The 17,351-nt window shown below is 55.2% G+C and overlaps 2 protein-coding genes and 2 long non-coding RNA genes across 15 annotated transcripts in view; 2 read left to right on the forward strand and 2 right to left on the reverse strand.

Moving 5' to 3' along the window:
* ATCAY (ATCAY kinesin light chain interacting caytaxin) overlaps positions 1–17,351 on the reverse strand; it is a 34,791-nt gene that overhangs the window by 4,054 nt on the left and 13,386 nt on the right. For 2 of the 5 annotated variants that reach the window (XM_052702598.1, XM_052702601.1), the window contains one exon: positions 14,277–17,045. In XM_052702598.1, coding sequence (XP_052558558.1) covers positions 17,036–17,045 — 10 coding nt within the window. In that variant the 3' untranslated portion in view covers positions 14,277–17,035. Of the gene's footprint in view, positions 1–14,274; positions 17,046–17,351 lie in introns of those variants that run through there. The other 3 variants (XR_008210911.1, XM_052702600.1, XM_052702599.1) reach the window with 3 other exon arrangements.
* On the reverse strand, positions 2,366–9,367 carry NMRK2 (nicotinamide riboside kinase 2). Of its 3 annotated transcripts, XM_052702603.1 has the most exons (9): positions 9,253–9,367; positions 8,924–9,071; positions 7,495–7,585; positions 5,599–5,647; positions 5,213–5,384; positions 4,891–4,962; positions 3,784–3,890; positions 2,747–2,833; positions 2,366–2,667 (listed from the first exon to the last, which is right to left on the reverse strand). In XM_052702603.1, the coding sequence occupies exons 2-9, from the start codon at positions 8,947–8,949 to the stop codon at positions 2,651–2,653; spliced, it is 621 nt and encodes a 206-aa protein (XP_052558563.1). In that variant the 5' UTR covers positions 8,950–9,071; positions 9,253–9,367; the 3' UTR covers positions 2,366–2,650. The 3 variants fall into 3 exon arrangements, with proteins under 3 accessions (XP_052558563.1, XP_052558564.1, XP_052558562.1); XM_052702604.1 differs by lacking the exon at positions 3,784–3,890; XM_052702602.1 differs by lacking the exons at positions 8,924–9,071; positions 9,253–9,367 and having other exon boundaries at positions 7,495–8,049.
* On the forward strand, positions 4,029–4,875 carry LOC128090343 (uncharacterized). Its single transcript, XR_008210918.1, has 3 exons — positions 4,029–4,500; positions 4,601–4,690; positions 4,754–4,875. It is a non-coding gene; the product is annotated as an uncharacterized LOC128090343 (long non-coding RNA).
* On the forward strand, positions 7,899–16,837 carry LOC128090342 (uncharacterized). Of its 6 annotated transcripts, none has more exons than XR_008210914.1 (5): positions 7,899–8,000; positions 9,397–9,487; positions 9,719–9,923; positions 10,556–12,738; positions 13,643–16,837. It is a non-coding gene; the product is annotated as an uncharacterized LOC128090342 (long non-coding RNA). The 6 variants fall into 6 exon arrangements; XR_008210913.1 differs by having other exon boundaries at positions 9,397–9,473; positions 9,712–9,923; XR_008210916.1 differs by lacking the exons at positions 7,899–8,000; positions 9,397–9,487 and having other exon boundaries at positions 9,501–9,923; positions 10,556–11,879; positions 12,655–12,738.

Genomic DNA, 17,351 nt, shown 5'->3' on the forward strand with positions numbered 1-17,351 from the left:
TGGGGCAGGACAGCAGCCCCATGGCTAGGCAGTGGGGTCAAGGAGCCACACTGTGGGGCAGGATGGGGGTCCTATGGTTGGGTAGGGGGGTTGTGGGGTGGGAGCTGTGGCCCTATGGTTAGCAGTGGGGCTGGGGAATGTGTGGGGCTGTGGGTTGGGACAGCAGCCTCGCGGCCAGGCACTGGGTCAGGGAACATATGGGGCTGTGGGGTGGGATTGGCAACCCTATTGTTAGGCATTGGGGTTGGGGGAGCAGGCTGTGGGGTGGGAGCAGCCCCATGGCTTGGCAGTGGGGTCAGGGACCGAGTGGGGTTGGATGGCAGCCCTGTAGCTCAGCTTTGCGTGCCCTCAGTGTCGGTGTGGGGCCGGAGCTCAGGGTGCTGTTGTCCCCAGTAGAGCCCCTGGTTGTCCCCGGTGTCTGTAGGGTTTTTTCCCCCTGAGCTCCACGGCCGCACTCCCCTTTCCTTGGGCTCCTCTGGGGGTCCTGTGCCATCTGTGGGGCTCCACTCAGTGGGGCAGACATCTCCTGTCCCTCAGGGTCGCACCCCTATGGAGGGGGAATGGGACCAAAGCACTGTTCCTACATGGCCCCAAACCCCAGCCTGACCCCAGAGTGGCCGTGCTTGGGGGGAGGATTGGAAGCGCCCCCCAGGGCCGCCCCACACGTCCCATCTGCCCCACGGTGCTTCCTCCCAGCTGGGTGCAGCTTTGAGTCCCTTTTAATAAAATAAAGCTTTCTGTCCTCATAACCCCTCTGTGTGGGTTTGGGGTGCAAGGGGAGGAGCGGGGGGGAGAAGGATTTGGGCATTCTTATGGCTGGGAGCGAGCGCCTTGGGGGGGTCTGGGGGTTTGGAGGAGGTGATGGGAATGGGAGGGGGGTTGGGGGTGGTCTGTGGGGGGAGATGGTGGGAATGGGGAGGTCTGTAGGGTTTTTGGGTGGTCTGTGGGGGGAGGTGTTGGGAATGGGGAGGGTCTATGGGAGATCTTGGGAATGCAGGTCTGTTGGATCGGGGAGAGGCCATGGGAATGGGGTGGGGGATCTGGGGGAGGTCTTGGGGTCCAAATCCGGGCCCATTTGGCCACATATAAACCCCAACCACTGGGCTTGGTGTGGGGAGCGAGGATACAATTGTGCCACGGGGTTGTGCTATGGGGCTGTGCCATAGGTCATTCCATGGGGCCGTGCCACGTGCCCATTGACGTGCTGTGGGGTGTCGGGTTCGTCCCAAGCTGTGGGGCACGTGGCTGGGTGATAATTTTAGGGCTGGGAGGGGAGGTGGCAATGTGACGGAGCGCTGTGCTGGCTGTGTCCCCATAGCGGGGCAGTGTGGGGTGATCCTTTCCCATCCCCCTCGCAGGGATCCATGGGGCACAGAGGGCCGACCTCGTTTGCTCCCGTTGCTTCGGGGCTGAAACCCAGGGGCTCCATCTGCTCCCAAACAGGGGAAGGAGGATGGGGGGGGGGGGGGAATCCTACAGCGACAGCTGATCCCAAAAGCACAAAGTTCACCGGGTGCTGAGGCTGCGGGTTTGGGTTTCAGGAGCCCCATGGGATCACGGCCAGCAAACCCCCGAGCTGCACAGGGAGCTCCCCTGCGCTGGACTCGAGGCTGGGGGCACCATAGGGGCTCCTGAGTGCTACATAGGGGATCCTAAATGCTACGGGGCCTCCTGAGTGCCATAGGGATCCCTAAACGCTCCGAGGACTCTTCAATGCTGTGCAGGGACTCCTGAGCCCTGCAGGGATTCCTAAATGCTGTACAGGGACTCTGGGGCTCTAAATGCTATGTAGGGACTCCTGAGTCCTATATAGGACCCCCTAAATGCTATGGGGAACTCCTGAGGTCCAAATGGGGACTCCTGAGTGCAACAGGGATTCCTAAATGCTGTCCAGGGATTCCTAAGCAGCACACAGGAACTCTTCAATGCTATATAGGGACTCCTGAATGCTTTATGGGGACTTTTGGGTCCTACATCGGGACTCTTAAAAGCTACAGGGGCTCCTGGACACCATATAGGGATTCTTAAACACTATATAGGGAGTCTTGAATGCAACAGGGGCTCCTGAGAGCCATACAGGGACTCCTAAACGCTGTAGGAATTCCTAAATGCTATACAGGGACTCCTGAGTGCTTCATAGGGGCTCCTGGGTGCCATAGGGACCCCCCTATGCAGGGGAACCCATGGAGAGCTCCCCCCATCCCGAATCCCATTGGGTTTTCCCATCAGAGTTGGGCACAATCCCAGTGGCCACATTGAATAGGACCCAGTTCCCACCCAGCCCCAAAGAGGCCGAGGATGCAGTGTGTGGTTATGGGGCTGCAGGAGCCCCCACCCCATAACAACCTCGGCTCAAGAGGAAAAATGAAAGGAGAGATTGGAACTGGTTTTACTGCATGGGAACGACGGCGGTGCGGAGCGGCCGGGTCCCAAAGGCGGCCTCTGTTCTTTCCATCAGGAAAAATAAAAGAGTTCCCAACTTCTGGCAAAACGTGGTGGAATATTAAAAAAAATAAAATAACAAATCCTGCCCGGCACGGTTGCAAATAAATTATCTTCAGTTCTCAATTATATACAAAAGACGTTTCCCAAATCGACCCTCGTTCCGACGGCGGCGTTAAGTAGTATTTACATCTGAGCGTGGGGTCCCTCAGCTCTTTGGGGGCCCTGTGAAGGAGAAGGGGTGCTGTGAGACCCCCCCCCCAGCACCCAGGGCTGCTCCCCCGTCCCCCAGCTGCTGGGTTACCTGGGGGGCGGTTCAGCAATCTGTTCCTGATGTCCTCCAGGACTTCGTCGTAGAGCTGCTCTCTGCTCTTCAGCCCATCTAAATAGACTGAGGGAGAGGAGGTGTCACAAAATGGGGGCTGGGGGGCAACCTGGGGTGTCTGACCTTGTGGGGGGGGCCTGGTTAATAGATGGGATGCTTAGAGCAACGTTTGCATCGATTTGTTCCTAAATATGGCATGGATTGACCCAACGTTGGCTTTACGAGCCCCAAATGTTGGCTTTGTTGGTCCCAAATGTTGGCCTCAACGCTGGCTTTGTTGGCCCCAGCATTGGCTTCATTGGCCCCAAATGTTGACCTCAAATGTTGGCCTCAACATTGGCTTTGTTGGCCTAAACGCTGGCCCCAACATTGGCTTTGCTAGCCTTAATGTTGGCTTTGTTGGCCCCAAATGTTGGCCCCAAATGTTGGTCCCAACATTGGCTTCATTGGCCCCAAATGTTGGCCCCAACATTGGCTTTGTTAGCCTAAATGTTGGCTTCGTTGGTCACAAATGTTGGCCTCAACATCGGTCTCGCTGGCTCCAAATGTTGGCCCCAACATTGGCTTTGTTGGCCTAAATGTTGGCTTTGTTGGCCCCAAATGTTGGCCCCAAATGTTCACCTCAACGTTGGCCTTTCTGGTTCCAAATGTTGGCCTCAACATTGGATTTGTTTGCCCCAAATGCTGGCCTCAACGTTGGCTTTGTTGGCTCCAACACTGGCTTTGTTGGCCTAAATGTTGGCTCCAGCATTGGCTTTGTTGGCTCTTTTCCCACTTCCCCACAACAGAACCCACCCCAAAACCCCCTTCCCTCAAAGTTGTCTTTCTCCCCCCTAATTCTCCCTATTTTCCCCCTGGCCAACCAGCCCTACAGCTCCACGTGGGTACAGCACGAGGCTCAGAGTTCTCCCCCATCCTCAATGGTGACTCTGTGACACGGACCGTCACCAAACCGTCCCTGAAGGGGGACACAGCGACCTCAAAACCCCCCAAGGGCAGGGAATGGGGCCACGCACCGACATCGACCCCGTTGTCCTCCATCTCCTTGCGGTGTTTCAGGTACATGGGCCACACGTGGCCATCGAAGAGGCCGGGGGGATCAGGGACGGTGTAGCTGCGCGTACTGCAAACAGGGAACAGTGGGGACGGTGGGCATCTCTTCCCAGCAACCGTTGCCCCCCATTTTGGGGTAGGTTTTCTTCCAGCACCCCCTGATGGGGTCCGTGGTGGCTGTGGGTTGTGGGGGATGTGTGCCATGTCCCCGTTGGTGGGTGGGATGTTGGTAAAACCCACTCCAAAGGGACAGTCAGAGCCAAGACTGACTGCCCCATATCTCCCTATATCCACCCCACAGCCCCCTGTAGCCTCATATCCCCCTATAATGCCCCTATGGCTCACCCACTGCCCCCTATAGACGTATCCCCCTATGGCATGGGGTCACTTATCCTAATTAAACTCATTAATTCCAGTTTGCACTCGATGCTCCTACACACCAATAATGGCAGTGCAGGGAACCCCAAAGCTCATCACCCTTACTGGGGTCGGGAGGGGGATTGGGGTCAGCAGTGAGAGATGGGAGGAAGGGGTGGGATGGGAGAGTTGGGCAGAGCTGAGTGGGGTTAGAACTTAGGGCGAGCAGAATTGGTTGGGGTGAGGGCTTAGGGTGAGCAGTGCTGGGTGGGACGAAGGTTTAGGATCACCAGTGATCCTACAATCCTAAAGCCCAAAGTGAGGTGAGCATTTATGATTGATGAGGGCTTAGGGTGAGCAGTGCTGGCTGGGATGAAGGTTTAGGACCAGCAGTGATCCCAAAATCCTGAAGTCCAAAGTGAGGTGAGCATTTATGGTTGGGGTGAGGGCTTAGGGTGAGTGGTGCTGGCTGGGGTGAGGATTTAGGGTTGGCCAGTGCTGTTTGGGATGCAGGTTTAGGGTCAGCAGTGCTGGCTGGGATGACGATTTAGGGTGGGAGTACTGGGTGGGATGAAGGTTTAGGGTCAGCAGTGTCAGTTGAAATGAGGATTTAGGTTTGGGCGGTGCCAGCTGGGATGAAGGCTGAAGGGTGAGCAGTGCTGGCTGGGATGAGGATTTGGGGTTGGTCAGTGCTGCAGCCCAGCACCACCCACCTCCTCCTCCGTTTGCACTCATCGTACGGCACTGCCAGGAAGTAGCGGAGGTCGAAGAGCTCCATCAGGGGTCTGCAGAAAGAAACTGTTATTTCCTGGTCTTACCTTCCCCCCCAAAACCCCACAATCAACCTTCCTATTTCCCACACTGCCGACCAGCGCTGTCATTAAGGCACACTCCTGTAGGGTGGGCTCGTCAGCAGCCACCCCATGCGTTGCACGGTTGACCCCCACCCCAAAATCTGCTATGGGGACTCGGTGGGGCACGCCGATACCAGGAATGGGTTTCAATTCCACGGGTTCCCCCCGCCCTCCAGCTCACCTGTAGTTGTAAAGCAGGAAGCCTTCGATGAGCAGAATGTGGGGCTCTTTGGAGGGAGGCTCTGTAGGGTCGGGAGTGACATTCACCCCATGGGAACGGGCGAACTTGACTGGGTTCTCCATCCAGGCACGCACCGTGCTCACCATGGCCTCCATATCCAGGGAGTCCAGCACTGAGGGGTGGGTGGGAGAGAGGGTCCCCATCAAACGCCGCCACCCGCACGGGTTCGAAAGGTTAACGGACTATGACAGCGTTAAGAATTGAAAGGAAACGCTTAGGGAAAAACAACAGCAGGAAAAACAAAACAAACCAACAAAAAACCCCCAACAAAACAGCCCAACGAAAGAAGATCCATCACTGCATCCTACAGCCAGCACCGCTCTTACCGTCCCACTGCTTGAAGCCGTCCTCCCCGACTTCTATTTGGTCTTGGGGCTGAAATGCAGTGAGAAAACATTGCTGCAAAGCCAGTAGGATCGCTTCCCCCAAACCCAACAGCCTTTAATCACAGCCTTTCCCATCTCCCCCCCACCCCAAAAACCTCAGCAGTGCTCTGGGCTCCTCAGGGCCATTGGTGACAGAGGGCTGAGGTTGGCCATGCTGCAGCCATCCCAGCACTCAGGGTTATAAGCAGACATAGAGGGCAGCATGCAAACTGCCCCAGTGCTCCACCAGCCCATACTCCCCAATGCTCCATCAACCCCAATGCTCCACTGGCCCCATATTCTATTGGCCTCAGTGCTCCACTGGCCCCATAACCCATTACTCCAATGCTCCCCTGACCCCAATAGCTCCACTGGCCCCTATGCTCCACTGGCCCTATATTCCATTGACTCCAGTGTTCCCCCATATTTCATTGGCCTTCAGTGCACCACTGGTTCATGCTCAATAACTCCAAAGCTCCCCCGATAGCAGTGCTCCCCTGACCCCAGTACTTAATGGACCCCAATGCTCCACTGGCCCGGATTCCATTGGCCCCAATGCTCCACTGAGCCGTACTCCAACCCCCCAATACTATGTTGGCCCCAGTGCTCCCCTGACCCTAATATTATAGCCAACCCCAATGCTCCTCTGGCCCCTATGCTCTATTAATCCCAACACTCCATTGCCACCCCTTGCCACCCATTGCCAGTGATCCACTGGCCCCATATCCTATTGACCCCAATGCCCCCCTGGCCCCATCTTCCATTGCCCCATACTCTGTTAACCCCAGTGCTCCCCTGGCCCCATATTCCATTGATCCCAGTGCTCCATTGGTCCCATCTTCTATTGGCCCCCAGTGCTCCACTGGCCACAATGCTCTACCAACCCCAGCACTCCACTGGCCTCAGTGCTCTATTAACCCCAACACTCCCCTGACCCCACATGCTTTAATCCCAATGCTCTGTCAACCCCAATGCTCCCCTGGCCCCAGTGCTCCATCAACTCTAATGATCTCCTGGCCCCATATTCTATTGATCTCAATGCCCCATTGCCCCCAATGCTCCACAGTCCCATACTCCATTACCCCAGCACTCCATTGACCCATATTCCATTGGCCCCAATGCTCCACTGACCCATGCTCTATTAACCCCAGTGATCCATTGGCCTCAGTACTCCTCTGGCCCCATATTCCGTTGCCCCCAGTACTCCATCAACCCCAACGCTCCCCTGGCCCCATATTCAATTAATCCCAATGCTCCATCAATCCCAGTGCTCCCCTGGCCCCATATTCAATTGATCCCAATGCTCCATCAATCCCAGTGCTCCCCTGACCCCAAATTCCATTGGCCCCAATGCTCCGTTGACCCATGCTCTATTAACCCCAGTGCTCCTCTAGCCTCAGTGCTTCATTAACCCCAATGCCCCTCTGACACCAGCACTTAGTGGACCCAATGCTCCATTGGTCCCCTGGCCCCAAATTCCACTGCCTGCAGCACTCCATTAATCCCATGCTCTCCCAGCCCCATATCCCATTGTCCCCAATGCTCCACTGCCTCCAATGCTCCACTGCCTCCAATGCTCCACTGCCTCCAATGCTCAGTTGACCCCAGCGCCCCACTGCCCTCAGTGCTCCATTAACCCCAATGCCCCTCTGACCCCCATACTTACTGGACCCCAATGCTCCATAAATCCCATGCTCTCCCAGCCCCACATCTCATTGCCCCCAATGCTCCATGGTCCCATACTCCATTCACCCCAAACTCCATTGGCCCCAAATTCCCCTGGCCCCACATCCCATCGCTCCCCCTGCCCCCACCGCTCTCCCTGTCAGCAGCACGTGGGATCCCCGCGGCGCTCACCTTGAAGAAGTCATCCTGGTGCACGACGCAGCAGTTGGGCAGCGCCTTGACGATCCTGTTGGTCAGCGTGGTTTTGCCCCCGTTGGTGACGCTGGAGCGGAAAAAAAACCAAACAAACCCCCAAAACCCCAAACCTGGCGATTCGGACCCGCAAATGGCGGAACGCGAACCGGCACCGGGAAGCGCGCGCTCCACGTTCGAATTTCGCGCCGCGGCGGCGCGCGCTGAACGCTGATTGGCTGTCGCCGCGAGCGCGGCCCGCCTCCTATCCCGGAAGTGTAACATTCCGAACGTCCGGCGCTTCCCGCGCGCGGGAGGGCGCTGCGGCGCTGAGAGGAGCGGGGCCGCCGCCATGTTGGGCGGGATGGAGGTGGGGGGCAGAGGGGTCTGCGCCGTGGCGGCTCCGATCACCCCGGGACAGTGCTCGTGTTGGCCCCGTACAGTGTGACCGACCCCGGCATGCCTCCCGTCCGCTGTGCAGTCCCATAGCCCGTCCGACCCCGTGTGTAAGCCCACCATCCTGTACCAGCTCCTATGTAACCTCAGGACTCCGTTCCATCCCCAATATAACCCCATCCCGTCCCCTATGTAACCCCACCATCCTGCACCATCCCCTATATAACACCCATCCTATCCCCTATACAACCTCGGAACCCCTTCCCATCTCCTGTGCAACCCCTAGAATCCCAGCCTGTCCCTGTATAGCTGTACAATCCCCTATGTAGCCCTATAATCCCCTATGTAACTGCAGAACCCCATCCCGTTCCCTATACAACCCTCAGAACCCTGTCCTGTCCCCTATGGAGCCCCCAGAACCTCCTGTTGTCCCTTATACAGCTCCCAGAACCCCATTCTGTCCCCTATATAGCCCCTATATAATCCAGGAACCCCGTCCCATCCCCTATATAACCATAGAATCCCATTCCCTACACAAGCCCCAGAACCCCATCCCCTCTATCACCCCATAACCCCCTCCTATTCCCTATATAACCCCCAGAACCCTGTCCTATCCCCTGTACAACCCCCAGAACCTTGTCCTATCCCCTGTATAACCCATGAGCCCTCTGTCAGCACTTATACAACCCCATAATGCCACGCTATGCCCTATATAACCCAGGAACCCCATCCTATCCCCTAAATAACCCCAGAACCCCCTCTCATCCCCTATACAACCCCTAGAACCTCATCCCCTATACAACCCCTAGAACCCCATCCCTATATCAGCCTTGAACCCTCTCCCTCCCCCTATACGCCCCCTAACCCTGTCCCATCCCCTATACAACCCCCAGAACCCCATCCCCTATGTAACAGGGGAGCCCCCTCCTATCCCCTATACAACCCAGGAACCCCCTCCCACCCCCTATATCACCCCATAACCCCCTCCATCCCCATACACCCCCTAACCCCGTCCCACTCTACCCACACTCACCCTCCGATCCCTATGATGTACTCCATAGCCGAGCTGTGCAGTGTGGGGAGGAAGAGGAGGAGAACCCCACAGTTCGTGGGGTTTTGCACAGAGGGGCCCTTTTCCCCCTCGGCTGCGCTGCGTTCCCGCCGGGCTCAGCCCCGCTCCGCTGTTCCATTGAAACAGAGGCGCTTTGCTGCGGGTTTATAGCACCCGGCGGCCGTTTCCCCGCCCCATAGCTGACACCCATCTGCCCCCAATGCCATATTTTGGGGCCGCACAGCCCAACCCTCCCCCCCCCGTCCCGCTGCTCCTCCCCCCGGGCTCTGATCGCGGGGTCACGCGCGCACCTGTCGCTCTGCTGGCTATAATTAGCGCTCGGCGGCGATCCCTTTGCCTTAATTAGGAATGGGGCAGGTGGAAATGTCAACCCCCCTCCGTGGGGCTGAGCGAGGAAATCATTCTCCTTTTGCTTTTCCTTCTGCGGATCGCAGCTGCACCCGGATTCCCCGAAACCCCAACACGGACAATGCACAACGAGAGCGCCCTTCTGCTTCCTCTTTGCATTCCCGTATGTATAAATCCGTCCAAACCCGATAAACCCATCGTCCCGCCCCCTGTTCACATCCTTAGGGAACCACTCGCAGCCTGGAGCTCGCTCTGCCCCGCAGACGCGGCGCCCGGTGGCTGCGCTGAGGGTTCCTCTCTGCGTTCCCCCACACATCCGTCAGATCCGGATGCCGCTGCTCAAATAAAGGACTGCCTCTGCAATGCAGGGCCTTTGATTTTAATTACGGCGATCATTTCAGATCCCAGGGATGCGCTGTGTGGGGCGGGCAGCGTTCTGATGGACGCAGTGATGGGAATTTGGAGCATTGTTTCAAAGCAGCACCCGGCAGAGCTCCAGTCACCAAAGCACCGCGCGTTTCCTTCCTTCTGCTTATCAGCACAGCGCCTGACAGTGCTGGCGGCATTCCTGGCCATAAAGGGGGCTGTAATTAACGACCTAACGATGCAGCTGGTAAGTGCACCAACACACCTTGTGTCTCCCTTTCCCTACAGCCCTGTGCTGCAGCACCGATCCCTGCTCCCGTCCCCGTGCGGATGCCTGTTGTGTCTCCCATCCCATTAGCACCCCCACCAGCGATGCCTTTTTCTCCAGGCAGGGGATGGTGTGCCCTCATCATCAGTTCGTGTTCAGGGCTGCTTTGTGCAGAAAGCTTTGTGCCCTAAATAATCTCATTTGCACCTCAGATCTGGGCTGTGCCCCCCCAGCTGTGATCCAGCCAAGCGTGGTCCTTCTCCCTGCAGACCCTGCAGGCTGCACTGTGCTCATCAGCCATGAGGTCAAGGTCTGGTGCTCCGTCAAGATGTGCCGACCACAGATTAACACAGGTTGCCAATGAGCAGAAAAACGTTAACCAGATTCTGGAACCTTGCAATGAAGGTGTTGGAGGCAACAGATGAGATTGTTTCAATGGAGACAGGCTATAGCAAATCTATGAATGGGGCTATATGACCCGACCCAACGCTGCATTGCTCTGTGCGTTGAGCACCCAGACCTCTGCATGTTCCCACTCCAGTTCTTATTGCCAGCATTAGCTCTGTGCTGACGTGTTTCTGGGGGCTCTCGTTGCCATTTTCCCATTGCAGCAACGTGATGGGATTGCGGCAGAGATGTGGAGCTGTGGTTCCTGAGGATGAATGGGAAGTGAGTGTTGGGAAATGGGATTTCCAGTGGCTGCAGTGGGGTCACCCAGCAGGTGCCCATCACAGTGGTTACAGTGGGTCGCCCATTGGTGCCTGTTGCCACTGTGCACTGAAAAGGAGTAGCGACAGTTGATCCCATCTTACAGTCCAGTCTCAGCTGAGCTCCGTGCAAACAGAAGTACATTTTCCTTCCTCTTCGCTGTGCCCCTCTCCTGCCCACGAGCTGGGGAGGTGTCTGGTTAATGAACAAACAGTGCGTGGTGTTTATTAGTGTCGATTTCACCTTGTTTGACCTTAACGTGGCCATAAAAACCTGCGGGTTTTTGCAGGTGGAGGGACACTGGGGTCAGCCACCTTTGGTCACCGTGGAACCAAATACATTTGGACCATGTCATCTTCTGTGCAGCTGAGAATTGCCCCCCACCCCAGCACCCCAAACGGACGCCAACGAGCACAGCCGTCCTTCCTGGCAGCAGGGAGCCCTCCTGACCCGCCGCGTGGCCATGCTGTCGCCGCGTGCTCACGAGTTCTTTTTTGAGCAGCTCTACGGCTGCGTGCCGGTGAGTCACATGTCACTCAGTGGCACTTCCTTTTTCCGTGCTCATTTCTGAGCCGTTGGTGGCGACGCTTTGCCAACACAAACAGGGGGTGACAGCTGCGACCGCAGGCAGGCGATGCTCTCTGCTTTTAGAATGTGCCAGCTTGAGGTTGATGCTAGGAGAGCTTTGGCAAAGGGGACACCAGCATTCCTGGGGAGTGCCTCTGTGCCCCTGGGGCAGCTCAGCTCTGCGACAGGCACGGAGCTCTGCTGCAGGATGCATCGCTGATCCCAAAGCTTCCATTCAGACTTCAAGCTGTAAGGTGTTGCTTATGGGGTCAAGGTTAGGATCAGGGTCAGGATTATGGTTAGGATGTGAGCACTGTTACGTCAGGATTTCTGGATGCCTTCCTTGGAGGTAGTGTTGGGATGAGGCAGCACTGCAGCTAATAAAGAACTGAGGGATGGCAGTGTTTCCACCTGCAGATTTTTATGTTCTTGGTTTGCTCTGGGCTGTGCTGCGGAGCGTTTCTCCAAAGGTTGGGTGGCATCACATCTCAACAGTGCAAAACCCTTCGTACCCACTTGGAAGAATCGGAGAACCTTGGAAAATTCTGAGCTGGAAGGAACCATCGTGATATTCGTGTCCAATTTCTACCTCCATACAGGACTGCCCTGAAAGAAGATAAGGAGCTCTATCAGCTGGTGGCAAAACCATGGGCTGGCAGGGTACCAAGCTTCTGTAGGATAACATTTGCTGGCACCTTGTCACAGAGCTGCCAACAGTGACATGTTCTTTGTCACTGCAGCTGATCCCACTGCTGCCCACGGTGGTGGGAGGGCTGTGAGCTGGGAGTGGGGACCAGTGGAGGAAATGGGGACCTCTGGGTGTGCTGAGGGGTGTGGGGGGGCAGAATTGTTGGGGGAAGGGAAAGCGACGGGCACAGAAGGAATGGACTAAAGGCAGGCGTGAAAGGAACAGGGTGAGGCAATGTGTAGGTGTCAGGCAAGATGATCATAGAGGTCTTTTCTGACATTATTGATTCTATAGGGCTGGGAGGGGAAGGAAAGCTGGAGCCTGAAGGCAGGCAGCTTGTTTTTGCAGAGCCCAATTAGGGGTGTAGAAAAAAATTCCCAAAGTGTTGGGATCTGCAGCTGTCCTGCTCCCACACCCCATGGCCTTCCTCTGAATGAAGCACACATCGATCCCGATGCTGCAGGAAAGGGAGCTCTTTGGGGTTCAGTGCTCTGTGGGAGGAACCATGGGGTTGGTGGGAATGGCCGTGGAGAGGAGTGGGGAATGGTTCTTCTTTGTATCAGCGTGGTAACAACAGCAGGAATTCCACCTGCAGGAGCTGACAGCAGCTCTGTCCCCATTGGAACCTCACGTATTTCAGCCCGTGTGTGACTCCACGATGGGCCAAAGCTGGGGGAGAGGGATCTGAATTCAGTTCTGTCGGTGGACCTGGATCTTGTTTTTCTGAGACTGTTTTTGTTGTTGCAGATGAACACACAAAAAGGAACAACTGTCCTTCAATGGCAGTCAGTGCCCACGCAGAGCAGTGGTCCTCATGGGATGGTCACAAAGGTGGGAAAAGATTTCCAGGATCATCAGGTGCAACCCCAACCCATCCTTCAGCCGTGTCACAGCCCAATGGGAGCAAGGTCACTGAGGTTCCCTCGGCTGTATCACAACCCATCAGGGTCACTGGGGCTCCTTCAGCCCTGTCACAGCCCACTGGGTTCAGCTGTGTCATGTTCTTTTCCTGAATATTTCACAGTGTGAGCACAGTGATAATTCTATAGGATTAAGCTTGCACCCATCCATACTTCCAATTCCTCAGCTGAAATATCCCCAAATCCCATTTATAAAGCGCTCAGATTGACATCTCAGATGTCTCACTGTAAATCCTCATGTTTATATACATAAGTATGGCTCTATATAAGTGAAATTAATTAAAAATTGGAGGTGCACACCTTCTGCACCCACTGTTACAGACTGCAGCTCTGTCCTAAGGCAGAGATCCCTTTGGAGGGGCCATGTGCCATGTGGACAGGACAGAGGTCATTTTGGTGCAAACACTCAGCTTCCAGTGCCACCACCCCTACCAGAGGGACAGACAGAAAGAGGGACGTGAGTTTTTTCTTGAGGATTAGTCTTGTTTTTAATTGGGTATCCACAGATTCTGATGGGATCATACAAAGCCAAAAAAGAGCGATACATACTGAGCAGCAATCTACCCTTCTAGCACAGCCCGTCCAATTACAAACACTTTAGAAAAAGGACATGTTTTTACATGTGGTTTGTGTGAAAGGGGCCACTGCAAAGGAGAGAAAAACCCGGCGATCGATGGGCTCCTATCGCCATGTGCCTTAAAAACTCCCTTCCCCAGGGGCTGCAGAGGATCTGGGGTAGGAGCAGTGGTTCCACTGCTGTTGGGTCGATGTGAGCTCGTTGCTGCCACTGCTTCATCGGCTCCTTCCTTTTTCAGTGCCTGGATACGTTCAGGAGGAGATGTGTTGCTCTTCAGACCTGTGCTGCTTTGCTTTCCTCATCCACACGTCCGTGCGTCTCTCAGCAAAAGGGTCTTTGGAAGAAAGAGTTGGGAACAGTGCAGGTGAGGGGGGCTCTGTGCTCACGTCTGTGCAGTGCAGGGTGGTATGAGTGCTCCTAACGGAGCAGCAGCTTCTCAGCTTCATTCCCCGGGTCATTGCTGTGAACCAGAGAGCATCGCTGGGTGGTCCTGAGTGGGAGCAGTTCCTAAATTGGCCCAAACGAAGCAGTTCAGCTGTGTAAATCCTCTGCCTGGTGGAAAGCAGCGCATTTAGGAGCCTACATATCCTTAGAGATGTTTCTATGGGGCAGAAATGGGGCCTGGTCTGTATTGGGAACATCATCCTGGAGAACAATGGGGTGAAAAGGGATGCAGCTGATTCAGTTTCCTTTGGTAGGTGTGTCTACGTGCTGGCAAAGGGCTGAATGGAAATGTGCTTGCATTACCGCATTTATTTTAGCACTGGAACAGGCTGCCCAGGGGGGTGGTGGAGTCTCCTGCTCTGGAGATGTTCAACACCTGCCTGGATGCCCACCTGTGCGACCTGCTGTAGGAACTGCTTTGGCAGGGGGTTGGACTCGATGAGCTCTGGAGCTCCCTTCCAACCCCTACAATTCTGTCATTCTGTGATTTCACTTCTATATCTTCTGGTAGAGCAGATTTGCTCTGAGGATCTCCTACAATCTGCACTCCGGTGGAAACATCAGCACCAGACCTTCCGTACATTGATTCCGATCACAGCGCTCTATGAAACAGCAAAAAAGTGTGTCTGCAGTCACTCTGGATTCCTCTTGGCCCCTTGTCAACTGCTTTATGGTCGGTGAGTCCCATCATCAGGGCTGGCAGCTCCGCATCACCAATTCCCCATCACCTGTCCCCAATTTTTGTCCGCTGTCCTCCAGAGTTACCATCAACCTCTCACCTCTGTGACAGCAGGACGTGAATTTCTGACAGCATTTTCAGCCAGGTGCAGCTGCTGTTGCACCCGTTTGCCCCTCTGCCCATCCCTTGGCCACCCCATGGCAATGTGTTGAAGCCTGTGCTGCTCTACCAGCCCTAAAGCCATCAGCATTGCAGCGCAGTTAATTATGGGACGCTGCCAACCCCACTGCTGTGTCCTCAGCAAAGAGTTTCGCTGAGCATCTGAATTGCTCTCCAAAACAACAAGTCAGTGATACGTTTTTCGTTGCTACCAAAACTTTTCACATTTAGCTGTACCTGTATCCCATATGGGTTTGGCTGTGCCTGTATCCATTGTGGATATGGGGCACCCGCACCCACTGTGGGCTGAGCTGAGCCCTCACCCATTGGCTGTGCCCACACCGCTATGGGCTGAACGTTCTCTTCCGTGCTGAAAAGCTACACAGACGTCCATCCAGGAGCAGAAGGCTGATGCAATCCAGACATCTTGTGAAAAATTAAAATAAGGTGCATCCCACGTGCTCCATCAGAAAGTGCCCTTTTGGAAAAAGAAGTTGCGAATGGACTCGTGTTTACACCACTTCTTATGCATCTCATATTAAGTCTGTGCATCCTCAGAGGGAACTCTCAGCCCAAAGGAATCTCCTGGAAACCCAGGACACATCATCTTCAGGCCTGCAGCTTTGCTGAAGTCATAGACCCAGAGTCTGTTCTTTGGAAAAGAATTGAAAAAGGAGGAAAAAAACCCCACAAACCAACAACAAAACCCCAAACCGTGTCCTTAGGGGTCATGAAGTGCTGCATTTCATGGACTGTGGGACGTCAGCACTGTGAAGTGGTCCCAGCACCACACGTCCTCTACATTCCTCACTGCCCCGTGCTCTGTGGCAGCACGGTTTCCCATTGTGTTTCAAACATTCTTCACTGGAGTTCTTAATAACTACAGATGTCAGAAGGGGTTTGGGAGCTGAGCTTTGATGCTATCCAACATCCCACCCATGGGGTTGCTAACTCCACTCCCAACGTCCAATTGCACTCTTTTGTGTAAGCACAGCAGTTCTGTTTTTTCTGTTTCTTTTTCTTCTTCTTCTTTTTTTTTTTTGTCTAAATGCATTAAAATGGTCCAAAACCACAGAAGGACAACCTCAGTGTTATCGACAGGAGATGGCAAATTCCCACCCTACTACAGGGAGATCCCCAGTGCTTATGGGATGATCTGAAGCCCACAGGATCTGGAGCGGCTGCCCCGATGTCGCAGTGCTGTTCAGTCCTTCTCTGCTGTGCAGAATTCCCCTTGCCAGTGGGGCCCATCATGATGCTCACAGAAATCCGTGGTTAACTTTGGATTGCTGTGGGTTGGGGTGGCTGGGTGTGGGACCCACAGGTCTCCATCCTCGCTTGTTGGTGCAGGGCTCTGCCCGGTGTGCTGCGTGTGAGCTCGCTGTGACAAGAGCAGCATCTTCAAGTGCCTTCACCACGTCCTCATTTCCAACATGCTCTCCTCCCTTCTGCTCCCAAAGCCCTCCTGAGCCCCGGCACCAGGCAGCACAGTCCCACATCACATCCCAACTTTCTCCTCCATCCCTGCACGTGGATCTGTCTGTACCGAGGGGTCTGTGCTCCCCAGGACACACGGCGCGTTCCTGACCCTCGGCAGTGGGAATCCACCAAGGGAGCGGTGATGGAGGATTGTCCGAGGGCATGAAGCCAACACAGAGGCATAGGAAGCACTCCTGTCTGCAGGGCTCCTTCTGACCACTGCGTGTGACATGAGGAGAAGCTCACAGGGAGGCTCTGTGGGACCCTTCCCAAAGCTACCAGGGCCCTACGGAGGCAGAATGAGTATGGTAAAAACACAGCATCTACCCACAGCAACGGCTCACTACGAGTTAATAAGAACTGGCAGCAGATGAACGGAGGTCAAGGCTGGGAGGAGCGGTGGGCACTTGGCATTTACAGGGGGAAAATAAAGGGATAGCAAGGGGGAAAATGGACTCTTTTCATTTCTTGCATTAGCGATCCCCCGGGGCAGCAGAGTGTCGCAGTGAGCGGGGTCTGAAAAGAAAAACAGATCTGTCTGTGGGCAAATGGACTGCGGGATGCTCTTTGCTCACTGCGAGGAGGTGGAGTCTCTGTTTGCTCCGAGCTCTGTGCAGACCATTGCTGGACACGATGGAACCCATCCTGAAAAAAAAACGTGCTATCCTTGGAGATATTTCTTGTTGTTGTTGAAAAGTCAAATGTTTTCCAGAAGTTTGGAGGACTTTGCGTTGTGCAGAGAGGGGAGGCCCCGTGACCTTACAGAGCTCAGAGCTGGGCGGTGGAAAGGTCTTCTACCCAAAGGTCATTTCCAGGGGGGAGTGCTGGGCTGCGTCGCTCTCTGCTCCCTTTGTCCCGCGCTGCCTCGATTCATGGCATGCTGGGGAGGAACAGACAGACAGGGGTTTGAGGTGGCAAATGGTGGTGCTTTGTTCTGGCTGTTGTCTCTGACAGCACGGTCGCGTCTGGGGGGCAATCCTCCATCAAATACCACTGGGTGCATGTGGCTGAGGACACGGGCAGTGGGTGGGAGGTGGGCTGGGGGACCTGAGAGGTTTTTTTCCGGCCTTAATGGTTTTGTGGTTCTGCGATCAGGGCTGAAGAGACGCCACGCACAGCTCTGATGGAAGGGGTCTCCTCTAAGGGCTTTCCCGAGGGCACATGAAGAGCTCACCGTGGCACTCTG

This window comes from Tympanuchus pallidicinctus, unplaced genomic scaffold (assembly GCF_026119805.1).
Source record: "Tympanuchus pallidicinctus isolate F22 unplaced genomic scaffold, pur_lepc_1.0 scaffold46, whole genome shotgun sequence".
In the NCBI taxonomy this organism is placed as follows: Eukaryota; Metazoa; Chordata; class Aves; order Galliformes; family Phasianidae; genus Tympanuchus; species Tympanuchus pallidicinctus.

Coding starts and splice junctions, on each gene's coding strand:
- NMRK2 (XM_052702602.1), bottom strand. CDS start 8,013: ATGGTGGGCTTACACACGGGGTCGGACGGGCTATGGGACTGCACAGCG. Junction 4,963..5,212: donor TTCCTGCTTTACAACTACAG/GTGAGCTGGAGG, acceptor TTCTTTCTGCAG/ACCCCTGATGGAGCTCTTCG. Junction 2,834..3,783: donor GGACAACGGGGTCGATGTCG/GTGCGTGGCCCC, acceptor CCTCTCCCTCAG/TCTATTTAGATGGGCTGAAG.